The 25,456-nt window shown below is 43.9% G+C and overlaps 2 protein-coding genes across 3 annotated transcripts; both read right to left on the bottom strand.

The window, feature by feature from the left end:
• Positions 1 to 1,393: 1,393 nt before the first annotated feature.
• Positions 1,394 to 3,973, bottom strand: LOC100279588 (uncharacterized). Of its 2 annotated transcripts, XM_008678884.3 has the most exons (4): positions 3,417 to 3,973; positions 3,217 to 3,333; positions 2,725 to 2,919; positions 1,394 to 1,915 (listed from the first exon to the last, which is right to left on the bottom strand). In XM_008678884.3, exons 1-3 carry the CDS (start codon positions 3,468 to 3,470, stop codon positions 2,743 to 2,745), a joined length of 348 nt encoding a protein of 115 aa, XP_008677106.1. In that variant the 5' UTR covers positions 3,471 to 3,973; the 3' UTR covers positions 1,394 to 1,915; positions 2,725 to 2,742. The 2 variants fall into 2 exon arrangements, with proteins under 2 accessions (XP_008677106.1, NP_001146057.1); NM_001152585.1 differs by having other exon boundaries at positions 1,623 to 2,919; positions 3,417 to 3,887.
• A 17,774-nt stretch (positions 3,974 to 21,747) lies between these two features.
• LOC103654854 (ethylene-responsive transcription factor 3) lies at positions 21,748 to 23,001 on the bottom strand. Its single transcript, XM_020552912.3, has one exon. The coding sequence runs from the start codon at positions 22,765 to 22,767 to the stop codon at positions 22,141 to 22,143; it is 627 nt and encodes a 208-aa protein (XP_020408501.1). The 5' UTR covers positions 22,768 to 23,001; the 3' UTR covers positions 21,748 to 22,140.
• Between the last annotated feature and the right edge of the window lie 2,455 nt (positions 23,002 to 25,456).

Genomic DNA, 25,456 nt, shown 5'->3' with positions numbered 1-25,456 from the left:
CTCACCTTCCATGGAGACTGCAGACGCCACAACGCGGATGCGGACGCGGATCGAGGGCGGGGGCGACGATCCAGGGCAGAGGGGTACCTGTCGCGGACGCAGATTGAGGGCCGGCGCGGCGAGGGGGGGGGAAGGTGTCGACGGTGTGGGGCTTGAGGTGGTACAAGACGGCGGCTAGGGTTTCATCAGAGGCCGATGCCAACGCGGCCATGGATGGCGACGGCGGCCATGGCAGGGTCGAGCACGATCCGGGGCAGAGGGGTACACAATCCACGCGCGGACTCACCTTCCATGGAGACTGCAGACGCCACAACGCGGACGTGGACGCAGATCGAGGGCGGGGGCGACGATCCAGGGCAGAGGGGTACCTGTCGCGGACGCAGATTGAGGGCCGGCGCGGCGAGGGGGGAGGAAGGTGCCGACGGTGTGGGGCTTGAGGTGGTCCAAGACGGCGGCTAGGGCCGGCTAGGGTTTCATCGGCGACTAGGGTTCCATATCAGGCGCTTGCGGCGGGATCCGGCCGAGGAGGAGGCAGGCGCGTAGAGGGAGGTTGGCGGGCGGGGGAGGAGGCGCAGGCACGGCGAAGATAGGGCGCATGGCGGCTGTCGCGGGGGAGCGCGAGCGCGGCGGCGGTGGAGGCTGGGGTGGATCAGGCGCTGGCAGCGGGATCCGGCCGAGGAGGAGGCAGGCGCGTAGAGGGAGGTTGGCGGGCGGGGGAGGAGGCGCAGGCACGACGAAGATAGGGCGCATGGCGGCTGTCGCAGGGGAGCGCGAGCGCGGCGGCGGTGGAGGCTGGGGTGGATCAGGCGCTGGCGGCGGGATCCGGCCGAGGAGGAGGCAGGCGCGTAGAGGGAGGTTGGCGGGCGAAAGAGGAGGCGCAGGCACGGCGAAGATAGGGCGCATGGCGGCTATCGCGGGGGAGCGCGAGCGCGGCGGCGGTGGAGGCTGGGGTGGGTCAGGGTATCGGGTGGAGACACGGGCGACTTCGCAGAGACGTGCGGGGGGCGCGGGGCAGAACCGGATGGGTGTGCACGCCTACAATACATACATAATTAGTAGTAGAGATTGCAAAGACTAATACGTTTGTAATCCGTAGGAGTTTGACAGACATTCTTCTTTGTTAAATGACCCTATGGACTATAGTCTATAGATAGCCAAGCAAGCTGACACTGGCCCAAGCACCACAAGTATGTATGGTTTGCGTTGTGCCGCTCCAAGTCCGATGAGCATGAGCCGTCCAGACCATTCATCCCACCTCCGCAAAAATAAAAAGAAAAAAAAACAATCAAAGTCCATGCGCGGCCCCACCCTTTAAAGAACAAGTCTGCAAACAGGAAAGATACTAGGAAGATCCGAAGATACACCGAAAATCAGATGTCCGAAGAGGTTGATATTGTCGGCATACCCAGCCATTTTATACAAGTCATAGACTTCAAGGTTAGTGACAGATAAATGGCTCATTTATGTCTTACTTGCTCTCTAAACTAGATTGCTAGACTAAACAGTCATACAACATTTGCAGCCGATAAAACCTGATGAGCTTCTAATGCAATGGATGTCGGGCCAGCATCAGCAATAAAATCAGAACAGCGGTCACTGCATAATATATGAAGATCACCAGTGAAGAAATGGGTTAACAATGTACCAAAGGCATGTTTTAAGGATGAAGCAAGTCGATAAAATACAGAAGAGGAAATTCTCGTCGGTAAAAATAGTGCCTCAAAATCCCACGACTTCAAGCCCAAGGACCCATTGCTATGCTACTGGACATCAGCAGGCAGCCAAAACTAATAACTCTGCCACAGAACATGGAATCACAAGTTACAATCCCAGAGTTCCTCCAATCATGAGTTGATAGAATGCTTCTACATTCCTTCTGCATACTGATCGATCAGATATCTGTTGTATTCCCAACCTGAAAGTAATCAGCAGAGTATGAGTAATTTAACTCAGGAAACCAGTTCCTCATTTAGAAGATAGGCAGACAACCTGTCAAGGATGAGTACCAGAAGAGATTATTATAGAATCAGGGGATTTTTGGTGTTTGAGCGGTTGGTACACGCTTTTAGCCCAAACTAGATGGGGTTCCTCAGCTAGTTGGCCAGTGACTGGTTGGGGATTGGGATAAAAATTAGCCCACTTATTAGCTCCCTGTTTGGATGGGCTACATATAATTAGCTGGCTAGTGATTAGCTTTGTATTCAAACAGGACATATGGAAGTATACAGGACATATGGACGATGGGGCAAAAAAAAGAGGACTACCCCCTTGTGGACATATGGAAGCACACAGGAAGATACCTAACCCAGACATCACCAAACCAAATAAACATATTACAAAAGCACATACCAGATGATATCAGCATAGTATTTGCATACAAATGTCTGGTTAAACATTACCCTCACAAACAACAGAATCACACATCGAGGATGAGAAGATGAAGGCTAACATCAAGATACAAATTGAAAGAACTTCTGCAAGCAAATTCACAAATCAAAATAAAAGTCCCTGTAGACATGTAACGTATAATGCAACGGAAGTCATGTAGTGTATACTGGTTGCATTTTGCATGTACCAGGAACTGAAAAGAGCTAATTCACCAACTCTACCACTGCAGGCAGAGTATTGAGAACATCACTTGATTAAACGGATTCTTTCATTATACAGTAGTCCTTATTTGCTAAGAGTTTACACTTTATTGCAAAAAAAAGGGGGTACACTTACTAATATGTAGCCAGCTCGCTAAACATTATCAGTGCTCTGTTCAAGGTTTTGTTGCATTGTATCCAACTTCTCGAGTACATACTCCAGCTTCTTGCAACATATCTCATTAGCAATCCTTGCGCTGTAATCACACTTTTCAAATGGACGGTATTCGCAAGCACTTTTGATTTCCTCACGCAGTGTCGTTTGAATTTCCTACTCCAATCAAAACATAATTAAGCAGTGAGTTACCATGAACAATCTGTGCCACGTATTCTGTGTTAAATAAAAACAAATTTATGAGAAGATGCATTATATTTACATAGTCAATTTGATGGAAAGAAAGTAACATTGGCTAGAGCCAAATTTTGCAAACAGCACTTCAAAACGACTGTTGATTTTCCAATAGTATCTCTAGCATGAGACTAGAGACTTAGAGAGGATTGCAGCGCATAACGGATAATAACAGGAACTCACAGCGTAACGATATGAGGGCAAGCAGTGGGCTAGTACCTTCATAGCCATCATGAACTCGCGGCAGTGCGCGCCGACTGCATCGGTGCGAGGGCCCTGAGAGTATCCCAGCTCCTCCATCACCGCTCCCGCAAGCTCCAGCACCCGCACTATCCGCTGCACACGCACAACAAACATCCAGCCAGCGTAAGGAACCGAACTGACAACCATTGAGATCGGGGCGCGGGCAGGAAGGTTACCTTCTCGACGTGTTGAAGGCGCTGCAGGGAGCTGCTCTGGCTCTGGGGAATCATCTTCACCGACGACGAGGAGGAGAGGGGGTGGAGAAGGGGATCGGTGGCGCCGAGGGTTGGACGGAGTGCCGCGATCTGGCGGCTTTGGGCTGGGTTGGGCTGAAAGGAAGAAATCAAATCCGCGACGGAGAGCACGAGCTAGAGCAGTCGAGCTGGTCAACTGACTGGATGGAGAGAGGACGTCGGTCTCGGACAGGCGCCGAGGCGGCTGAGGGGCGAGGGCAGAAACGGGGCGAAGGCCGAGCGCCAGAGCGGGCGGTCATCGATCAGCGGTGAGCGGGCGGACGACGACGGCGGCGGCGGCCGGGGCAGGGGAGCAGTGCGGGAGCGGCGCGACGGCGACGCTGCCGGCTGCTCTATGGTTCACCGTCGCCGATTGCAGTTGCAGCCGGCGTTTTTTTTTAATATTTGGAAAAAAATGCACACGCTAAAGTGTGGCTTCGCCAAAATGCCCATACAGCCAGCCATACAACTCGTCAAAATGTCCATGTTAACAAAAGACCATTGCTCAATGCACGTACCTCTTTATTTATTACTCGCTCGTGCCAAAATATAATTAGTTTTAGATTAATTGCATATTCATTAAATAACATATGAATATGGATGCGGTTTTCATATATGCATATATTTATTATTATTTAAATGAATATGGACAGAAAAAAGTGGTCTAAGAGAATGTTTGGTTTCTAGAAACTAATTTTTAATCACTTTCTTTATTCTATTGTAGTCTATAAATTATCAAATATGATATTTGGAAATTTAGGGAATAAAATAGAGTTACTAAAAATTAGTCCCTAGAAACCAAATACCCCATAAAAGTAATTATATTTTGAGATGGAGGGAGTATATTTTTTAGCTATATATAGACCAAAATACGCTTCTTATATACACGAACAAATGGAAGTTCCAAAATAAAAAATATATCTTGTTTCATCAACAACATAATAATTATACACATAAAAAACAAGTTCTCATGTTGCTAGAGAAAAATATTTTTGTCAGATTATTATGGTTCCCTATGGTCTATCTCACAGATGTGCCATGTAATATGTGCATGACCTCAAGAGACCTCGTGCCTCGGGGCACCTAACGGAATGAGCCCACATGGACCGTCATATGGGCGATAGGAGTCAAAAGGACTCATCCCTACGAAATATGGAGTTAGTAACTACCTCAGACTACTAGTCGGTAGCGCGAGCTGCCAAAGACTGGATGTAAGGATGTTATATCGAACCAGTATAAATTTTGCACCCACCGAGCACACTATCCAGAACCCAGAACGCGCACATACAAATTTACTTGTCGGAACGAAGGTTCAAAACACCGATAAAGTTGTAGAAGGAAGAACATGGCACACCCCCAAGGACACCTAGCTAGGGCTATCCATGCATGAGTCCTCGCACACCGAACCCCAAAAGCATCATATACCGACCAAGTCTGTGTCATTGTAGAGGGCGACGAGTCAAGCCCCAAGGCAAGTGTGTAGCTCTTGTCGTCGGCGTCCAAAGCGACGAAAAGCATTGCCCTACACACAGGATAAGTCTTCATGGTTTCACAGAGTGTTAGGCAGTGAAACAAATTGTCGAACACTTTCAGGAGTGAGCGAGCTAGAGGCACCTGGACCAAAAACTCCCTAATAGGCGATAGTTGTTTAGTAGCGACAAGACACACGCCCCCAAGGCAACACTCGGGGCCAAACAATCCACCTTCTAAGGCAAAGCATGATGACATATACTTCCAGGACCTAGTGCGCACAGTGACCATGATCTACGTGGCCACCAAATAGCTGAACTCTTGATGTACCCTTAAGTTGTTACACCGTGAGGTACACACTATTATCTCGTGACCTCACTTGACTAGACCCTCAAGTAGAGATGGCAATGGGTACCCGCTACCCGAAACCCGGTGGGTTTTTGCTCTATTAGGGTATGGGTTTAGGTCCATTTCTCTACCCATGGGTTTGTTAATGGGTTCAAATGGAAACCCAACGGATACGTGGGCATGAGTTTGTTCTTCCACTACCCATACCCGCAAACCCATGGGTTTTTAAAACCCGCCTTAAAATCAATATTCCTTATAAATATGTCTCATAATATTATTAATTGAATATGTTCTAATTGAAATAAACTTCATGTAACAAATTTTAGGCTAAAATTAGTTATCACTTGTTCCTTTTATACTAGCTTATTAATGTATTGATTGTCATTTACATGATGAATTGTTTTTTATGTTGATATTAGTGGGTATGGGAAACCCGTTGGGTACCCGAAACCCGCATGGGTATGGGTTTGGGCAAAATTTTATACCCGTCATGGGTATGGGTTTTTTAGCGGGCGTATTTTTTCTTTGCGGGTATGGGTTTGGGCAAGTAATACCCAGCGGGTTTTTACCCATTGCCATCTCTACCCTCAAGTGGGACATTGTCCCTATTACTTTTGATTCCATTAACTGCACTGGAAATATGGATAGAGCAAGGGTCCCCCTCTAATGGTTTCCCCCACCCTCAACAATGTTAGGATTAGACACGCCCTAATCGATGAGGGGTAGCCTAAAAAATCTCTCCCTCTATGTGTTTGAGGAGGTCCAGATCCCCCATACTAGCCTCACCGAGGCTGGCCCTTTCTTCGAGATCACCCCAAGATGTTCCTCTTATCGAGGCCATTAGGATCCCAATGACCTTCATTTTATGGGAAAACTTGTGTATTGAGAATATGGTGTTTATTGTAGATGACCTATAGCTTGCCTAGCTACAACGCTATCCTCACACACTTGATGCTCTACAAGTTCATACCAACTGTTCATTATGTCTAGCTTGCCCTCAATATGTCGAGCCAAGGGGTGTTATTTCGATCATATGCGACCAAATTGAGGCAATGGTTGCAATGGAGTTGTATGCTATGATAACAATGGAATCAAGAGCATGACTTCCATATAGGGGACCTACCTCGAGCGGCCAAAAATCTCCATTGTATCCATGGGCCCTCAGGTGGCCTCGAGGCCTCCCCAAAGGTGTTGGTGGAGCTTCAGGGCAGGTCCTATGCCTCGAGGCCTAAAAAATCTAGACTAGATTATAAAATATAAATAAAAACTACATAAATCTTCAAGTTAAAACTACATGGCGCATATTCTAGGGGTTTTTAAAAAACTAGATTTTTTCTATTTTTGAGACTTTAAATGGTTAAAAACAAGTAGTTGATGTGACACACACGTGAACAAATCAAAACACATCACATAAAGTCGATCAATACTCAATACTGGATGGATATCGATCGAACCGTCCAACACACCGATCAATATCGACTTCAACATGATGGATACCGACCGAATCAACTGATCAACAGACCCACCAACCGGCTAGCCAAACCAGCCTCCGTTAAAGCCGTCGCGGTGGATACCGATCACTAGCGAGCAATTAGTATCTACATTCATTGATACCCGACCTTACTGCTGGTCATAGGAATAAACAAAATCAATATAAGGCTCTGTTTGGAACCCCTAAAGCTAATAGTTAGTCAGCTAACAAATCATTAATCGGATTGAGCCAGCTAATGGAATAATTGTTAGCTGTGAGGTAGCTGGCATTTAGTTGACTATTAGTTGAGGGGTGTTTGGAACCTCTACAACTAATTTTAGTGGCTAACTATTAATTCTAGAGGTTTCAAACAGGTCTATGAGTAATGAATTGAGGGGACAAATCTAGAACGTTCATGAAACCGCGGCTAAGACCAGACACGGCAAAATAGACTTCATGAACACCTACATTGAACTCACAAATCAGCTAGATAATCATCTAGATCAACAGTGCAAGCAAAATGCCAACAGCATCATAGAAAAGGTATGTACCATTAAATTATTGTAAGACATTATTAGTATTAACGAGAAAAGAAATAAAATTAAAGACTAGTAATTAGTCATTAAAATGTGATTGCACTTGCACCATATCATTATTCAGAAAACAAAACTCAAGTTACTGAGATAACCATCTAGATCAGCCGCAGAAGCAAGACACCATTGGTAAATTGCCATCATAAAATACTGCATTAAATTATTTATAAGGCATCATAATACTAACAGGAAAAGAAATGATATTAACCATCTCTAAAATATGACTAGTCATTATTCAGAAGAAATATACTGCATAGTATAATTCTGATCAAAGTAGTAAAAATGTAAAAAAAACAGATGTATAAGTAGGTCTACTTTTTAATAAATCAATAAATAATTGTAACTTATCTTACAAAATTCTTCAGCCCTTCAACAGTACTGAGGTCATGTTTACATTGCCTTTGCACCTATACACTACACCAAAATCATACACTTCCTACGGTTTTTTAACTTCCTACAGCTTTTGTAACAAACCGTAGGAAATAAATAACTTCCGAGAGGCAACTGATAGCTCTAGGAAATAAACATAACTTCCTACGGTCTTTTATAAAAGCTGTCGGAAGTTAAAAAACCGTAGGCAGTTAGCTAACTTCCTATGGCCTGCTCTAGGAAGTTAGGTTTCAGCTATTGACCAGTCAAAAGAAAAGCTAACTTCCTACGACCTCTTTTAGGAAGTATCGACCATCACTCGTCACTATATCCCGATGGTGATCGGCGATCGTGAGCTTCCATGTTATGTGTTGTGATACTTGAGACTTTTATTATGACTATATATGAGATATTGTCTCTTATTATGATTGGATGAGATGTGTCTTATGACTATGGATGAGACTTTTGTGATGTAATAGATGAGACTATGGATTTAATATTGTTATGTGATTGTGTGTGAGATATTTTATGTGAAAATATGTTGTGCTATAGCTGTTAATATATTTGTTATGTTGTGGAATGTGGTATATAATAAAAATAAACAACATTTGTAATGCTGGTCAAATTAACTTCCTAGAGGCCAACTAGGCCGTAGGAAGTTAGCTGGCCAGCTAACTTCCTAGGGGCTACAGTGAAGCTGTAGGAAGCTAGTCAGCTAACTTCCTAGGGGCTACAGTAAGCCGTAGAAAGTTAGCCAGCTGACGGCGCTGACGGCGTGAACCTACTAACTTCCGAGAGGCACCGCTGGCTGTAGGAAGTTAGCTAACTTCCTAGAGGGCTCTAGGAAGTTAAGCTAACTTCCGACAAAAAATTCCCGAGAGCCAAACTTCCGACGGGATGGCTTAACTTCCGAGAGTTTAGCTAACTTCCTAGAGTTTAGTGCTAACTTCCTAGGGTTTAGGCTCTAGGAAGTTCACTATTTTGATGTAGTGATACTCTGGATATTAAGAAGAAACTGCTTTGAAGTGACACCGTAGCTCTCCTGGTTTCAGACTCAACGAACGAGTTCCTCTGACAAACAAGCTCCATGGTATTCCTGCTCAAGCACTCCTTTCAACGATTGGCCCTCTACCCCCAGCAAGTTTTAGGTGCATCTTAAAACTGCAGGGGTTGCCTTAAAAAACACTATAAATTTATAGGCAAGTCTTCTACCGCTATCAAGGATGTTCTATCTTTCCTTTTATTTTTTATACTCTAAGGGCTAGTTTGGCAACTTTATTTTTCTAAGAAATTTCTATTTTTCTAAGATAAATTTTCATTTTTTCTTGGTAAATAAGAATTAATTAGAAAAATAGAGTTACCAAACTAGCCCTAAACTAAAAATTAAACACATAATTAATATATACATATCATTTTAGACTATGACTAATACATATAAAAAACTAATTTAAAATATATTACAAATATGTGTATTATGTATACAAAGTAGATTTAGACCATGTTTGTTTATTCCCTAGATTATATAATCCAACCTAAATAAGTTGAGAGGTAAACAAACAATAAAGATTATTAGATGAATTATGTAATCTAGATAACTAGATTATGATAATACGTAAGCAGGTTAATAGATGTTTATATAATCCATAAGCTGGGCCTCTAGCCGAGTTGGTTCGGTGGTCTGATTAGCACTTTTTAGATCCTGAGTTCGAATCTCAGTGGGAGCGAATTTCAGGCTGAGATTAAAAAAGACCACTCGCTAGTTTCCTAATCGGAGACCAGCTTTCATGACCTTTCTCGATTGAGGCTCCGATTAAGCTTCTTCTTAATATAATAATATCATGGGGACAGTCTTTCTCCTACCAGCAGAGTTTTTTATATAATCTTGTAAGCAAACAAATAGAGCCTTAGAGAGAACAACTGTGAAAGCTAGGATTTAGGAAGATCAAGAATGGAATCTTTTATAGGGCGGTGAAAAAGTAAATTTTAGGAGGACGATATAGCTGAAACGTTTGTGAATAATCTAGCAGAGAACATTTCAATTTACAGTCTGAACGCATGAGGGCACCGTCATCAAGAGGCAGAGAACATTTCACTTTACAGTCTGACACATGAGGGCACCGTCATCAAGAGGCTATAGTCCAATTGGCCCTCTACCCCAAGTAAATTTGCAGGGGCTCCAAATCAAGCAATATGCAAGTAGAAGCTGCCAGAAAAATGCCGTAGTAATAATTATTTAAGATTCTCAAACGAAAAAAGTTTACCTTTAGTACATTATTTCAATGATGAGTGAAACATTTATGAATGGCATGAAAATAATAAAAACATCAAAATAAAAGGTTGATTATAAGAAGAGATGCTAAACTTAAGAAAGTCCATTCTCCAAACAAATCTGAATCTAGGTGTACATTGCTATAATCTTAATCACCATAACAATCATTATCCAATAGCATAATATTTAAGAAAACAACGCCATATTTCCTTGCCTTCGGTACAAGAGCCTGTCATATTATCATATGTTTCGTTCACATTCCATATTTATTCAATACACTTCACTCACAGAGTCAGCACAGTCATCAAGATGCTATAGTCCCATGCTGACCGCTAGGGATAGCAGTGGGTAAGTGAAAGGGAAATGTGCCCTTGGGCCATTTCTAAGTATTTTGGTGATTGAGTGCAAACACAAGTGCTTAAATGTGAAAATATGCCCATGGATGAACAAAGTGCAAATCACAAGTAAAGGTATGTTTCTAAGCCTTAGTACATTAGTTTTGTGTACTGACATCTTGTCTAAGTGTTAGAAACAGGAGAAAGAAGAAAAGAAAAGAAGTGGAGAGTGGCTGTGTACAGCCAAAGGCTGCTTCGGACTGGGGCACCGGACTGTCCGGTGTGCACCGGACAGTGTCCGGTGCGCCAGACCACCACAGAGCAAACCAGCCGCTCTCGGGTTTTTCTCCGGCGACTTCGGCTAAAATTCACCGGACTGTCCGGTGTGCACCGGACTGTCCGGTGAGCCAACGGTCGGCCGGGCCAACGGTCGGCCGCGCGATCGGCGCGCGACACGTGGCCGAGCCAACGGTCAGGAAGGGGCACCGGACTGTCCGGTGTGCACCGAACATGTCCGGTGCGCCAACGGTGCGCAGATCTGACTCTGACAGCAACGGTCGGATGCGCTGTTTAAGGAAACAAATCGGGCACCGGACAGTGTCCGGTGTGCACCGGACTGTCCGGTGCGCCACGAGATAGAAGGCAAAGATGGCCTTCCAGATTTGTTCCCAACGGCTCCTAGCTGCCTTGGGGCTATAAAAGGGACCCCTTGGCGCATGGAGGACGAACCCAAGCATTCCTTGAGCACTCTTGATCACTCACACATCAATCTCGCGCACTTGTTCGACACTCTAGTGATTTGAGCTCCGTTCTAATGTGCTAGTCTTTTGAGCTCAAGTCTGGGTCTTGTGTGTGCGTATTCGCTGTGATCTTTGTGTCGTGTGTGAGTTGCTAATCCCTCCCTTGCTCTGTGATTCTCTGTGAACATCTTTTGTAAGGGCGAGAGGCTCCAAGTTGTGGAGATTCCTCGCAAACGGGATTGAGAAAAGAAAAGCAAGAACACCGTGGTATTCAAGTTGATCATTGGATCACTTGAGAGGAGTTGAGTGCAACTCTCGTCCGTTGGGACGCCACAACGTGGAGTAGGCAAGTTTTGTACTTGGCCGAACCACGGGATAACCACTGTGTCATTTCTGTGATTGGATTCTTGTGGTTATTGTGTTTTGACTCCTCTCTAGCCACTTGGCATAAACTGTGCTAACGCCTAATCAAGTTTTGTGGCTATAAGTTTAAGTTTTTACAGGATCACCTATTCACCCCCCCCTCTAGGTGCTCTCAATTGGTATCAGAGCCGTTCTCTTCAAGAAAGGGACTAGCCGCCCGAAGAGATGGATCCTAAGGGGAAGGGAATCGTGATCAACGATAAGGAGAAGGAGTCCTTCGTCAATGAGCTCAAAGATGACAAGCCTACCGACTCCGGCTCGGGTCATAGACGAAAGGAAGGGAAGAAGAAGAAGACAAGGCGCATCAAGGAGATCGTCTACTACGACGACAGTGATGAGTCTACTTCTTCCCAAAAGAACGACGACCACAACGACTACGAGCAAAGGAAGCCGGTTAATTCTAACTTTTCCTTTGACTACTCTCGTATTCCGCAAAGCTCAAATTCACATTTGCTTTCCATTCCACTCGGCAAGCCCCCACACTTTGATGGGGAGGACTACGGATTTTGGAGCCACAAAATGCGTAGTCACCTATTTTCTCTCCATCCTAGTATATGGGAGATTGTAGATAGTGGAATGCACTTTAATAGTTCAGATAGTCCTATATTCATTAATGAGCAAATCCATAAGAATGCACAAGCTACTACTGTTCTTCTAGCTTCATTGTGCAGGGATGAATATAACAAAGTGAGTGGCTTGGATAACGCCAAGCAAATCTGGGATACCCTCAAGATCTCTCATGAGGGAAATGACGCTACCTTGCTCACCAAAATGGAGTTGGTGGAGGGCGAGCTTGGACGGTTCGCGATGATAAGGGGCGAGGAGCCAACTCAAACATACAACCGGCTCAAGACCCTTATCAACAAAATAAGGAGCTACGGAAGCACGCGATGGACGGACCACGACGTCGTCCGACTAATGCTAAGGTCCTTTACCGTTCTTGATCCTCATTTGGTGAATAATATTCGTGAGAATCCCAGGTACACCAAAATGTCGCCCGAAGAAGTCTTAGGAAAATTCGTCAGCGGGCGAATGATGATCAAGGAGGCAAGATACGTGGACGACGCCTTGAATGGACCGATCAACGAACCACAACCTTTTGCTCTCAAAGCATCAAGAAGTAAGGAGGCGCTACCTAGCAAGGTGGCACAAATTGAGGCGGTCGGACTTAATGATGAAGAGATGGCTCTCATCATCAAACGCTTCAAGACGGTGCTAAAGGGTCACAAGGGGCAGCCAAGCAAGACCAAGACGAAGGGAAAGCGCTCATGCTTCAAGTGTGGTAAGATTGGTCATTTTATCGCTAACTGCCCCGATAATGATAGTGATCAGGAAAAGGGAAACAAGAGGGAAAAGAAGAAGCATTACAAGAAGGCAAAGGGCGAGGCGCATCTAGGCAAGGAATGGGACTCGGATTGCTCCTCTTCCGACTCCGACAATGAAGGACTCGCCGCCACCGCCTTCAACAAATCAACCCTCTTCCCCAACGAGCGTCACACATGCCTTATGGCAAAGGAGAAGAAGGTATGTACTCGCAACTCTACCTATGCTTCTTCAAGTGAGGACGAATCTAGTGATGAGGATGAAGTAGATTATTCATGTTTGTTCAAGGGCTTAGATAGATCTAAGATAGACAAAATTAATGAATTAATTGATGCCTTGAATGAAAAGAATATACTTTTAGAAAAGCAAGAGGATCTGTTGTATGAAGAACATGATAAGTTTGTAGAGGCTCAAAAATCCCTTGCATTAGAAATTAAGAGGAATGAAATGCTTGCTTGTGAAGTGTCAACATGCCATGATTCTATTTCTAAATTAAAGAGCATAAACGATGATTTAAATGCTAAACTAGTAGAAGCAAATAAATCCAACTCTTGTGTTGAACATGTTGAAATTTGCACTAGGTGTAAGGATGTTGATATTAATGCTTGTAGTGAACACTTAGTTTCCATTTCAAAATTAAGTGATGAAGTGGCTAGCCTTAATGCTCAACTTAAGACTAGCAAAAGTGATTTTGAAAAACTAAAATTTGCTAGGGATGCCTACACGGTTGGTAGACACCCCTCAATTAAGGATGGACTTGGCTTCAAGAGGGAAGCCAAGAACTTAACAAGCCATAAGGCTCCCATTCCCGCCAAGGAGAAAGGGAAGGCCCCTATGGCTACTAGTGCTAAAAGGAACCATGCCTTTTTGTATCATGATAAAAGACAAACTAGAAATAGAAGTTATGATGCTTTTGATTCATATGTTTATGATTCTCATGCCATGTTTGCTCCTAGTTCTTCTAATGTGTATGATAGAAATGTTACTAGGAGAAATGTTGTTCCTAAAAGAAATGTTGCAAATGTTCATAGAAAAGTAGTGAATGAACCCTCTACAATTTATTGTGCTTTGAATGCTTCATTTGCAATTTGTAGAAAGGATAGAAAAGTAATTGCTAGGAAGTTAGGGGCAAAATGCAAAGGTGATAAAACTTGCATTTGGGTCCCTAAGGAAATTGTGACTAACCTTGTAGGACCCAACAAGAGTTGGGTACCTAAGTCCCAAGCCTAAATTTGCCTTGCAGGTTTATGCATCCGGGGGTTCAAGCTGGATTATTGATAGCGGATGCACAAACCATATGACGGGGGAGAAGAAGATGTTCACCTCCTACGTCAAGAATAAGGATTCCCAAGATTCAATTATATTCGGTGATGGGAATCAAGGCAAGGTAAAAGGGTTAGGTAAAATTGCGATTTCTAATGAGCATTCTATCTCTAATGTATTTTTAGTAGAGAGTCTTGGATATAATCTGCTATCTGTGAGTCAATTATGCAATATGGGATATAACTGTCTATTTACAAATGTAGATGTGTCTGTCTTTAGAAGAAGTGATGGTTCACTAGCTTTTAAGGGTGTATTAGACGGCAAACTTTATTTAGTAGATTTTGCAAAAGAAGAGGCCGGTCTAGATGCATGCTTAATAGCTAAGACTAGCATGGGCTGGCTGTGGCATCGCCGCTTAGCACATGTGGGGATGAAGAACCTTCACAAGCTTCTAAAGGGAGAACACGTGATAGGTCTAACTAATGTTCAATTCGAAAAAGATAGACCTTGTGCAGCTTGTCAAGCAGGGAAACAGGTGGGAGGCTCTCATCACACCAAAAATGTGATGACGACATCAAGACCCTTGGAGATGCTGCATATGGACCTTTTTGGACCCGTCGCCTATCTGAGCATAGGAGGAAGTAAGTATGGTTTAGTTATTGTTGATGACTTTTCCCGCTTCACTTGGGTGTTCTTTTTGCAGGATAAGTCTGAAACCCAAGGGACCCTCAAGCGCTTCCTCAGGAGAGCTCAAAATGAGTTTGAGCTCAAGGTGAAGAAGATAAGGAGTGACAACGGGTCCGAGTTCAAGAACCTTCAAGTGGAAGAGTTTCTTGAGGAGGAAGGGATCAAGCACGAGTTCTCCGCTCCCTACACACCACAGCAAAATGGTGTGGTAGAGAGGAAGAACAGGACGCTAATCGACATGGCGAGGACGATGCTTGGAGAATTTAAGACCCCCGAGCGGTTTTGGTCGGAAGCCGTGAACACGGCTTGCCACGCCATCAACAGGGTCTACCTTCACCGACTCCTCAAGAAGACGTCGTATGAACTACTAACCGGTAACAAACCCAATGTATCTTACTTTCGTGTATTTGGGAGCAAGTGCTACATTCTAGTGAAGAAGGGTAGAAATTCTAAGTTTGCTCCCAAAGCTGTAGAAGGATTTTTGTTAGGTTATGACTCAAATACAAAGGCGTATAGAGTCTTCAACAAATCATCGGGTTTGGTTGAAGTCTCTAGCGACGTTGTATTTGATGAGACTAATGGCTCTCCAAGAGAGCAAGTTGTTGATTGTGATGATGTAGATGAAGAAGATGTTCCGACGGCCGCTATACGAACCATGGCGATTGGAGAAGTACGGCCACAGGAACAAGATGAACGAGATCAACCTTCTTCCTCGACCATGGTGCTACCCCCAACTCAAGACAATGAACAGGTTCATCAACAGGAGGCGTGTGATCAAGGGGGAGCACAAGATGATCAAGTGATGGAGGAAGAAGCGCAACCGGCACCTCCAACCCAAGTTCGAGCGATAATTCAAAGGGATCATCCCGTCGATCAAATTCTGGGTGACATTAGCAAGGGAGTAACTACTCGATCTCGATTAGTTAATTTTTGTGAGCATTACTCCTTTGTCTCTTCTATTGAGCCTTTCAGGGTAGAGGAGGCCTTGCTAGATCCGGATTGGGTATTGGCCATGCAGGAGGAGCTCAACAACTTCAAGCGCAATGAAGTTTGGACACTGGTGCCTCGTCCGAAGCAAAATGTTGTGGGAACCAAGTGGGTGTTCCGCAACAAACAGGACGAGCACGGGGTGGTGACGAGGAACAAGGCTCGACTTGTGGCAAAAGGTTATGCCCAAGTCGCAGGTTTGGACTTTGAGGAGACTTTTGCTCCTGTGGCTAGGCTAGAGTCAATTCGTATCTTGCTAGCATATGCCGCTCACCATTCTTTCAGGTTGTACCAAATGGATGTGAAGAGCGCTTTCCTCAACGGGCCAATCAAGGAGGAGGTGTACGTGGAGCAACCCCCTGGCTTCGAGGATGAACGGTACCCCGACCATGTGTGTAAGCTCTCTAAGGCGCTCTATGGACTTAAGCAAGCCCCAAGAGCATGGTATGAATGCCTTAGAGACTTTTTAATTGCTAATGCTTTCAAGGTTGGGAAAGCCGATCCAACTCTTTTTACAAAGACATGTGATGGTGATTTGTTTGTGTGCCAAATTTATGTCGATGACATAATATTTGGTTCTACTAACCAAAAGTCTTGTGAAGAGTTTAGCAGGGTGATGACGCAGAAATTCGAAATGTCGATGATGGGCGAGTTGAACTACTTCCTTGGGTTCCAAGTGAAGCAACTCAAGGACGGCACCTTCATCTCCCAAACGAAGTACACGCAAGATCTGCTAAAGCGGTTTGGGATGAAGGACGCCAAGCCCGCAAAGACTCCGATGGGGACTGACGGACACACCGACCTCAACAAAGGAGGTAAGTCCGTTGATCAAAAAGCATACCGGTCAATGATAGGTTCTTTGCTTTATTTATGTGCTAGTAGACCGGATATTATGCTTAGCGTATGCATGTGTGCTAGATTTCAATCCGATCCTAAGGAGTGTCACTTAGTGGCGGTGAAGCGAATTCTTAGATATTTGGTTGCTACGCCTTGCTTTGGGCTCTGGTATCCAAAGGGGTCTACCTTTGACTTAGTTGGATACTCAGACTCCGACTATGCTGGATGTAAGGTCGATAGGAAGAGTACATCGGGGACGTGCCAATTCTTAGGAAGGTCCCTGGTGTCATGGAACTCTAAGAAACAAACATCCGTTGCCCTATCCACCGCTGAGGCCGAGTACGTTGCCGCAGGTCAGTGTTGCGCGCAACTACTTTGGATGAGGCAAACCCTCCGGGACTTTGGCTACAATCTGAGCAAAGTCCCACTCCTATGTGACAATGAGAGTGCTATCCGCATGGCGGAGAATCCTGTTGAGCACAGCCGCACAAAGCACATAGACATCCGGCATCACTTTTTGAGAGACCACCAGCAAAAGGGAGATATCGAAGTGTTTCATGTTAGCACCGAGAACCAGCTAGCTGATATCTTCACTAAGCCTCTAGATGAGAAGACCTTTTGCAAGTTGCGTAGTGAGCTAAATGTCATAGATTCGCGGAACCTGGATTAAATTGTAGCATACATGTACTTATGCTTTTGATCATGTTCCTTTTTGCATTTTGTTGCTTATTATGGTGCTCAAGTTGTACAAACACTCCCTGGACCTCACAAGTCCGTTGCAAAGTGATGCACATGTTTAGGGGGAGATGTGTTACAACTTGACCCTTTGAGACTAACCATGTGCTTGAGTTTGTTTGACTTAGACTCGAAGGAGAATTGAAAGGGAAAAGGTGGACTTGGACCATAAAAGACTTCCACTGCACTCCGATGAGAGGGTAACTAATTCCAAGTTCATCTCATGAACTCTTATTGCCATTTGATCTTAATTGAAGATTTTTGTGAGGCAATGGGGTTAAAAGGCCAAGATTGATCCCGTTTTGGTGCTTGATGCCAAAGGGGGAGAAAATAAAGGCCAAAGTGATAAATGGATCAGCTACCACTTGAGAGATTTTGAAAATAGTAGAATAGAGTTTTTGTTTTGTCAAAAGCTTTTATTGTCTCTTATTGTCTCTATTGTCAAAAGTTGGCTTCTTGTGGGGAGAAGTGTTGATTATGGGAAATAGGGGGAGTTTTTGAAATCTTTGATCAATCTCTTTTGGAATGACTCTCGTTATGCTTCAACATGTGTGTTTGACTTAGAGATAGAGATTTGAGCTTGATTTGCAAAAACAAACCAAGTGGTGGCAAAAGATGATCCATATATGCCAAAATTGAATAAAACTCAAAGTCAGTTTTTATTTGAAGTGATTTTGCACTTGTTCTAGTTGCTTTATGTTGTGTTGGCATAAATCACCAAAAAGGGGGAGATTGAAAGGGAAATGTGCCCTTGGGCCATTTCTAAGTATTTTGGTGATTGAGTGCAAACACAAGTGCTTAAATGTGAAAATATGCCCATGGATGAACAAAGTGCAAATCACAAGTAAAGGTATGTTTCTAAGCCTTAGTACATTAGTTTTGTGTACTGACATCTTGTCTAAGTGTTAGAAACAGGAGAAAGAAGAAAAGAAAAGAAGTGGAGAGTGGCTGTGTACAGCCAAAGGCTGCTTCGGACTGGGGCACCGGACTGTCCGGTGTGCACCGGACAGTGTCCGGTGCGCCAGACCACCACAGAGCAAACCAGCCGCTCTCGGGTTTTTCTCCGGCGACTTCGGCTAAAATTCACCGGACTGTCCGGTGTGCACCGGACTGTCCGGTGAGCCAACGGTCGGCCGGGCCAACGGTCGGCCGCGCGATCGGCGCGCGACACGTGGCCGAGCCAACGGTCAGGAAGGGGCACCGGACTGTCCGGTGTGCACCGGACATGTCCGGTGCGCCAACGGTGCACAGATCTGACTCTGACAGCAACGGTCGGATGCGCTGTTTAAGGAAACAAATCGGGCACCGGACAGTGTCCGGTGTGCACCGGACTGTCCGGTGCGCCACGAGACAGAAGGCAAAGATGGCCTTCCAGATTTGTTCCCAACGGCTCCTAGCTGCCTTGGGGCTATAAAAGGGACCCCTTGGCGCATGGAGGACGAACCCAAGCATTCCTTGAGCACTCTTGATCACTCACACATCAATCTCGCGCACTTGTTCGACACTCTAGTGATTTGAGCTCCGTTCTAGTGTGCTAGTCTTTTGAGCTCAAGTCTGGGTCTTGTGTGTGCGTATTCGCTGTGATCTTTGTGTCGTGTGTGAGTTGCTAATCCCTCCCTTGCTCTGTGATTCTCTGTGAACATCTTTTGTAAGGGCGAGAGGCTCCAAGTTGTGGAGATTCCTCGCAAACGGGATTGAGAAAAGAAAAGCAAGAACACCGTGGTATTCAAGTTGATCATTGGATCACTTAGAGGAGTTGAGTGCAACTCTCGTCCGTTGGGACGCCACAACGTGGAGTAGGCAAGTTTTGTACTTGGCCGAACCACGGGATAACCACTGTGTCATTTCTGTGATTGGATTCTTGTGGTTATTGTGTTTTGACTCCTCTCTAGCCACTTGGCATAAACTGTGCTAACGCCTAATCAAGTTTTGTGGCTATAAGTTTAAGTTTTTACAGGATCACCTATTCACCCCCCCCTCTAGGTGCTCTCAGTAAGGCATCCAATGGGGACACAAAGCTATACTCATATCCATTAGAAAAAAAATATCTTATATTCATACCCACTATATATCATAAGTACAAAATTACGTCATATCCATACCCACCACAAGTAGCGAGTATCCATACCCACTAACATTATAATAGACATAATCATTTGAATCGCAAAAGTAAGTACGAATACTGAATACAAAATGTTGAAACCACATACCCCATCAATATTGAAAGATGCTAAAATAACACATTATCTTTGTGTAATTGTGTTAGCATGATAAATTCTTCAAACCCAACACAATTTTATCATAAAATCAATAACATTTAGCATTAAATGGCAACACCATATAAGTTCATGCATGAGAGAGAACAAGCTCATTAATCCAAACCCATATGTCTGTTAGCGGATTTCGTATTAGATAACGATTATGGGACAAGAGAGAACATACCTATACTCACCATATCCGATAGGTATAGCAAATGACCCAATAAAATACCCATGGATATTAAAATTCGTCATACCCATGCCTAATAGGTTTTTACCATCGAGTATCGAGTTTCTAGTACCCATTGTCATCCCTACTGACAGCTAACAAGTAACAATGTATACCCTTGGTACAGTTGGTCGAAGTGGAAAATGATTTGACTGAATGCGATGTAGGTTTATGCTTGCTCTTTTTTATTGGTTGAGTTCATCATGCTAAGGTCCAGTCGATGAATACTGCCAGGATTACTTGATCAGCAATAAGGACAGTTTTGTTTGCCATAGTGATAGCCAGGACATGCCTTCTAGGAGACGCCTAAATGTCAAATTTTACATAAACAAACATACCCACAGGTAGGGACGAAAACAGGACATATTTCCTGATATTTGTCTGTCCCGGAAGGGTCAAAACTCTACATAGATAGTCTGTATCTGAATCCAAACATTTAATATCTGACCGTATCCAGATCTGAATACTCAAAATCAGATTTTTTTTAATATATATGTATATATGTATGAGATAGGCAGCAATATCTGAATGATCCATGTCTGCTTCTGAGATCCGACAAAAATATGGGGTAGAATATGGGATATCAGACATAATGCAAGATCACTAGTATCTGTCTGTAACGGATCCGGTTCCATCCCTACCCACAGGGTCAATAATATTATCCAAAGTATAGGCCACTTTTGCTTTGTATAGAGTTAAACTTCTCTAACCTTGACCATTCTTTTAGAAAATATATTATAACATCTACAAGTTCAAATAAATGCATTATCAAGACATGGAGAATTTAATGGTACTAATTTAATTTTGTAGATGTGTTGGTGCTTTTTTCCAAAAAGAAGTTATCAAAGTTAGAGAAGTTTGACTTAGGACATAGTTGAAGTGCTTATAATTTTGGAACAGTGGCAGTAGAAAGAAGACTGTGTGGTTTTGTCTTATCCCAGTATAAGTGAAGATCAGATCAAGATAATATTACTACCAGCTGAAGACTACAAATGTTTGTGTATCAAGAAAAATTTAAGCCATATTTTTTTGTAGATGAGGCAAGCATATAAAGATCACTTCCAAACAGAGCTTCAGTCTTTGCAATTAAAATGATACTCCAAGCAAATATACTATTGCATGACAAGGTAACCAAACAATATCTAGACGGGTCACAACATTTGTTCCTGCAACCAAACCATAAGAGACAGAATATGACTACTATTGCGGCACCATTCTCCAATGTACAAATGACAAAACAAATCTAACCTGAAATGTAAGAACATTTGTTAAATTCGTTAGTGAATATAAATAACAGAAAAAAACTGCCAACAATAGTAAAGTGTATCCAAATACCTTCCACTTTTTATGCTATGCCACCCCACTTGATGCTATTAGCATTGCTTTGATAGTTGCAGTAGTTGATCCTGCAAATAACTTATCGTCTTGACGTTTCATATGAAAGTGTCACATGTGCCATGAAGCATTAAGGTTGAAGTTACAGCACCAAGTAGAGTCTTCTACTTTCAGCGTGACTTCTTATGTTTTCAGCTAATGCTTAATGTGTAACCATACTCCAAATCGTTGATGCAAAATGTTCCAGTTCCAGTTTCCAGAAGACCCACTATCTGTAGCTAATGTTGTTTATAGACTAAGAAATCAAAAGTTAGCCACTAAATTTACTTTCAATGACACAAATAGAAACATCAACCTAAACAGAAAAAAACATGGATTATACACTATTATGGGGAACTGCTACAATGCATTAGTAGTAATACAAACTGAAATTGTGGATCGTTGAAAACGACAAGTCAGTAGCACATGCACCAGGAATTTAGAATAGTAAAGGTTATGGTCTTCAAAGAAAAGCAGGGTAAATTTGTTCATGGTATTTGAGAATGAAGAAATATAGAAGCTGAAATGTGGTTGAACTTCATTTACTTAACAGTTAACACAACTTTGATCTCAACATTTAAAGGATTTTTTTCCAGTTCATCGATCCCAAACAAGTTATACATGAAGAGTAAAAAGTAAAAACAAGAAGGGAAACTGTAGCTAAAGGTTGAAATAAGTTACTTTGTCTGTCTCTTCCCTCACAAGAGGAAGGAAGTAAATGTTGCTATATTACAGTACAACAGCTGCTGCAAGATTTGGCGATAAACCCCAATCGCCCGAAAACAAGCAGGCAGATAAGTTGGCCAGGATTCAGGCAAATAGTAATCATCATCATATCAGGTAAACAACAACATCGTAGTGGAGGGAGAGTTCGTGTCGGCAACGAGAGAAGAGAAGAACCAAATATTTTTCTCCTTTTCATCTTTCTCTAGGCAACGGCTCGATTGAGCTCGACGTCACAGCCGCAATGCCGTGAGCCTGAGCTCGCCCTCCTCATCAGCGTAAGACCCGACGCCGGCTCCGCAGCCGCCGCCGCTGGGGGGCAGGTTAAGGTCGAACGGGAGCGGGGACGGGCATGACGGAGAGGCGGCCGCATCCGTGCAGTCATCGTCCACGACCGAGGCCGAGGAACCGCAGTCGCTGCGGCAGTCGACGTCGGTGATCGGTGGCGGCGGGGGCCGCGGCGGGAGCACGGGCCGCGGGCGCGCGCCGCTGAAGGATTCCACGGTGGAGCTAAGGCTGCTGCAAGCCGGCCTAGGGACCGGCGGCGTCGAGACGCCTGTGGCAGTGGGAGTCGTGTATGGTGCTGCGGCGGCGGCGGGCATGTGGAGGAGGTGGTGGTGGTGGGCGGCGGGGTGCGGGAAGTTGGTCCTGGCCTTGGGTCCGCGCAGCATCCGCGCTGCGGCGTCGTAGGCGCGGGCGGCGTCCTCGGCGGAGTCGAATGTGCCGAGCCAGACGCGCGCCTTCTTCGCCGGGTCGCGGATCTCCGCGGCGTACCGGCCCCACGGCCTCTTCCGCACCCCGCGGAAACGCGACTCCACATCACCGTCCGCCGCCGCCGCAGCCACGCCGCCGCGCCGCATGCCGCCGGATTAGCCGAACGCGAGGGTGTGGGGCAGGAATGGGGATCGGAGAATCGTAATTGGAGGCAATCGGAGAAAGGATGAGAAGGGGAGGGGAAGGGAAGGTGGGAAGGAGTTGCTTGTTTGCGCTGCCACCGCCCACCCCTTCCCCACCAACTCGCGGCTCGCCTCCCACCACACCGGACACCACCATCCTTGCCCGGCTTGTCTTTTTCTTCTCAATCCTTTTCTTTTCTTTTCCTTTTCTACCTTGACCCTTCTTCTCTTTTATATAATTTGTTTATATAAATTATAGCAGAAATAGTAGTCAAACAAGCTGCTAATTTCTTTCGGCTCTAGACATATCTTTTTACTACTTTACTGTATTTGTTTTCTACAGCTTTTCTTTTCTTTCTTTTATGCAGCTTTCCTTTTCGGTTGGCGGCGCCGGTTTTACGTTGGTTAGATAGCGTTTTAAATTTAATTTTCTAAGGTCTATCACACTGCTTGCTATGACTGTATGACACCATTTATATTGTACCATCAAATATGACTGTTATATTATTGTAACGTATGTATATTGTACTATTCTATTTAAAGGCTAGTGAGAACAAATTGTAGCCTGTAGGGCATATGTTCTGCTGCGGACGCAGCCGCTACAATACGGTAAAATGTGGAGAGAGAAAAGTCCATGCACTGCATCTAAACACGGATTTTTTTAAAGGTTATATGCCTCTATTTCATATTATTCGGTCGGTGCATTGCATCATTTTCCATTTTTCCTTACGACACATTGGATTCTTTAAGGTTTTAGAGTGTATTCTGCTGAACTATGGCTTCTGAAAAAAGGTTGTTACAAGTTATGTGCTACGAAAACAGTTGTGGGTTATGCATTGTGTGGAATTCAAAAGTCCTTTGGTTCGACAGCTGTGTGAAACGGATCACGGATGGCACCTGCATGAACAAACGGGCGCGCAGACGAGGGAAAAGAGAGAAGAAAATGAATCGTTACCTTCGTGACCAAAACCAGTGACATGTGGATAGTTGTGTACACTTTTCTACCTCCGTAGTCCGTAGACCATAGCATTGAAAGGAGGAGAGAGATGCTGCTTTGAAATTTATAATAGCAAAAAAAAATCTCTCTTAGAGCTATTTTGGGAACACCGTTTTTCCAAGTGAAAATGAATTAATTTTCCTTGGAAAATGGAAATCCCTTATGAAAATGAGGTTCCAAACTATCTCTTAGCTTTGGTTTTAGCAAAAAAAAAATCCTTTAAGGTTTGTTCGTATGGATAGGGATGCAATGAGTACGGATATGGGTAAATAACCGTAAATAATTATCTATTGGATATGTGTATGGTGGAATTTGGTATCCGCGTGTATGGTTATAGATATAATAAGATATACATGGATAATTTTTTCGCGGGTATGGATATCCAATATCCATACCTGTTACTGTTAGGGGCCTTCGTCCTCCGAAGGTCATCAAAAACATGATTTGACAATGTTTTCCAAGTGAAATATGTGAACAGGTACTTTTGGATTCGGATCATGAGCATACAGAGCATGGTCAGGACTAGGGCTGGACAAAATACTCGTGGCTCGCTGGCTCGCTCGTTTCGTGGTCAGCTCGGCTCGGCTCGGATCGGCTCGTTTGAATTTTGTCACGAGCTGAGCTGACATCCTAGCTCGGTTCGTTAACGAGCCAGCTCGGTTCGTTAACGAGCTAGCTCGCGAGCTAAATGAGCTACCATATTCTAGTAAAACGAAACTATATACATATCATTTATAGAATAATTGATGAACATGTTATATATATGTGAGGTGTCTATAGCCTATGAATTAAACTAATGATTAATGAACTATGCCTATGTGTTAATTTGGTCTATGCAAATATAATTATGGGTTAAACTGATGAACATTCATGTGAATTGTGAATTAATGAGTGATGAATTGTGCTAATTTGGTGTTATATTGACATGGTTTGTGAAACTATGAGTATAATTACTATTTTCTATTGTTAAATTAGTTTGAAATTAACTAAAAATAATTATTATATACATTTTATTTTTTTCTGCTCTGGCTCGCGAGCTAAACGAGCCAGCTCGAGCTCGTAAACGAGCCGAGCCGAGCTGACTCTGTGGCTCGTTACCTTAACGAGCCGAGCCGAGCTGGCTCGTTAGCTTAACGAGCCAGCTCGAACTCGGACGAGCCGAGCCGAGCTGGCTTGTTATCCACCCCTAGTCAGGACGATGCCTGAGCGAGACGAAAGGTGATTATGACGAAGGACAAGCAGTGGCGTAGACAGCGGGTGGTCCGGGTGGGCCACGGCATATCCTAAGCCGGCCCACCGGATCACCAGCCCACCAAAATCCATATAAAAAAATACTGATATATATTATATTTACATTCTAATATATACATTTATAGACTTAAATGTTAAATCTATAGGCCCTGTTTGGCACAGCTGCTGCTTGTTGAAAAAGCAGCTTATCTGATAAACTGGTGAAAAGCAGCTTCTGCTTGTTGGCTGCTTTTAGTGTATTCTGAGAAGCAACTGAACTAATAAGCTGCTGGAGAAGCTAGCTGTTTGGCAGAACTTCTGCTTAAATTTGTGAAGAAGCTGAAAATAAGCTGTGCCAAACAGGGCCATAGTGTTATATGCTATTTTTATCTTTATATTTTGAACTATATACCAAATTATTATATA

The sequence above is a fragment of the Zea mays genome, chromosome 4 (genome assembly GCF_902167145.1).
Source record: "Zea mays cultivar B73 chromosome 4, Zm-B73-REFERENCE-NAM-5.0, whole genome shotgun sequence".
Classification (NCBI taxonomy): domain Eukaryota; kingdom Viridiplantae; phylum Streptophyta; class Magnoliopsida; order Poales; family Poaceae; genus Zea; species Zea mays.
Note: the sequence above shows the minus strand (reverse complement) of the source record. Positions and strands in the feature narration are given on the sequence as shown.

Coding starts and splice junctions, on each gene's coding strand:
- LOC103654854 (XM_020552912.3), bottom strand. CDS start 22,767: ATGCGGCGCGGCGGCGTGGCTGCGGCGGCGGCGGACGGTGATGTGGAG.
- LOC100279588 (XM_008678884.3), bottom strand. CDS start 3,470: ATGATTCCCCAGAGCCAGAGCAGCTCCCTGCAGCGCCTTCAACACGTC. Junction 3,334..3,416: donor GCCTTCAACACGTCGAGAAG/GTAACCTTCCTG, acceptor GTGCGTGTGCAG/CGGATAGTGCGGGTGCTGGA. Junction 2,920..3,216: donor AGTTCATGATGGCTATGAAG/GTACTAGCCCAC, acceptor TGATTGGAGTAG/GAAATTCAAACGACACTGCG.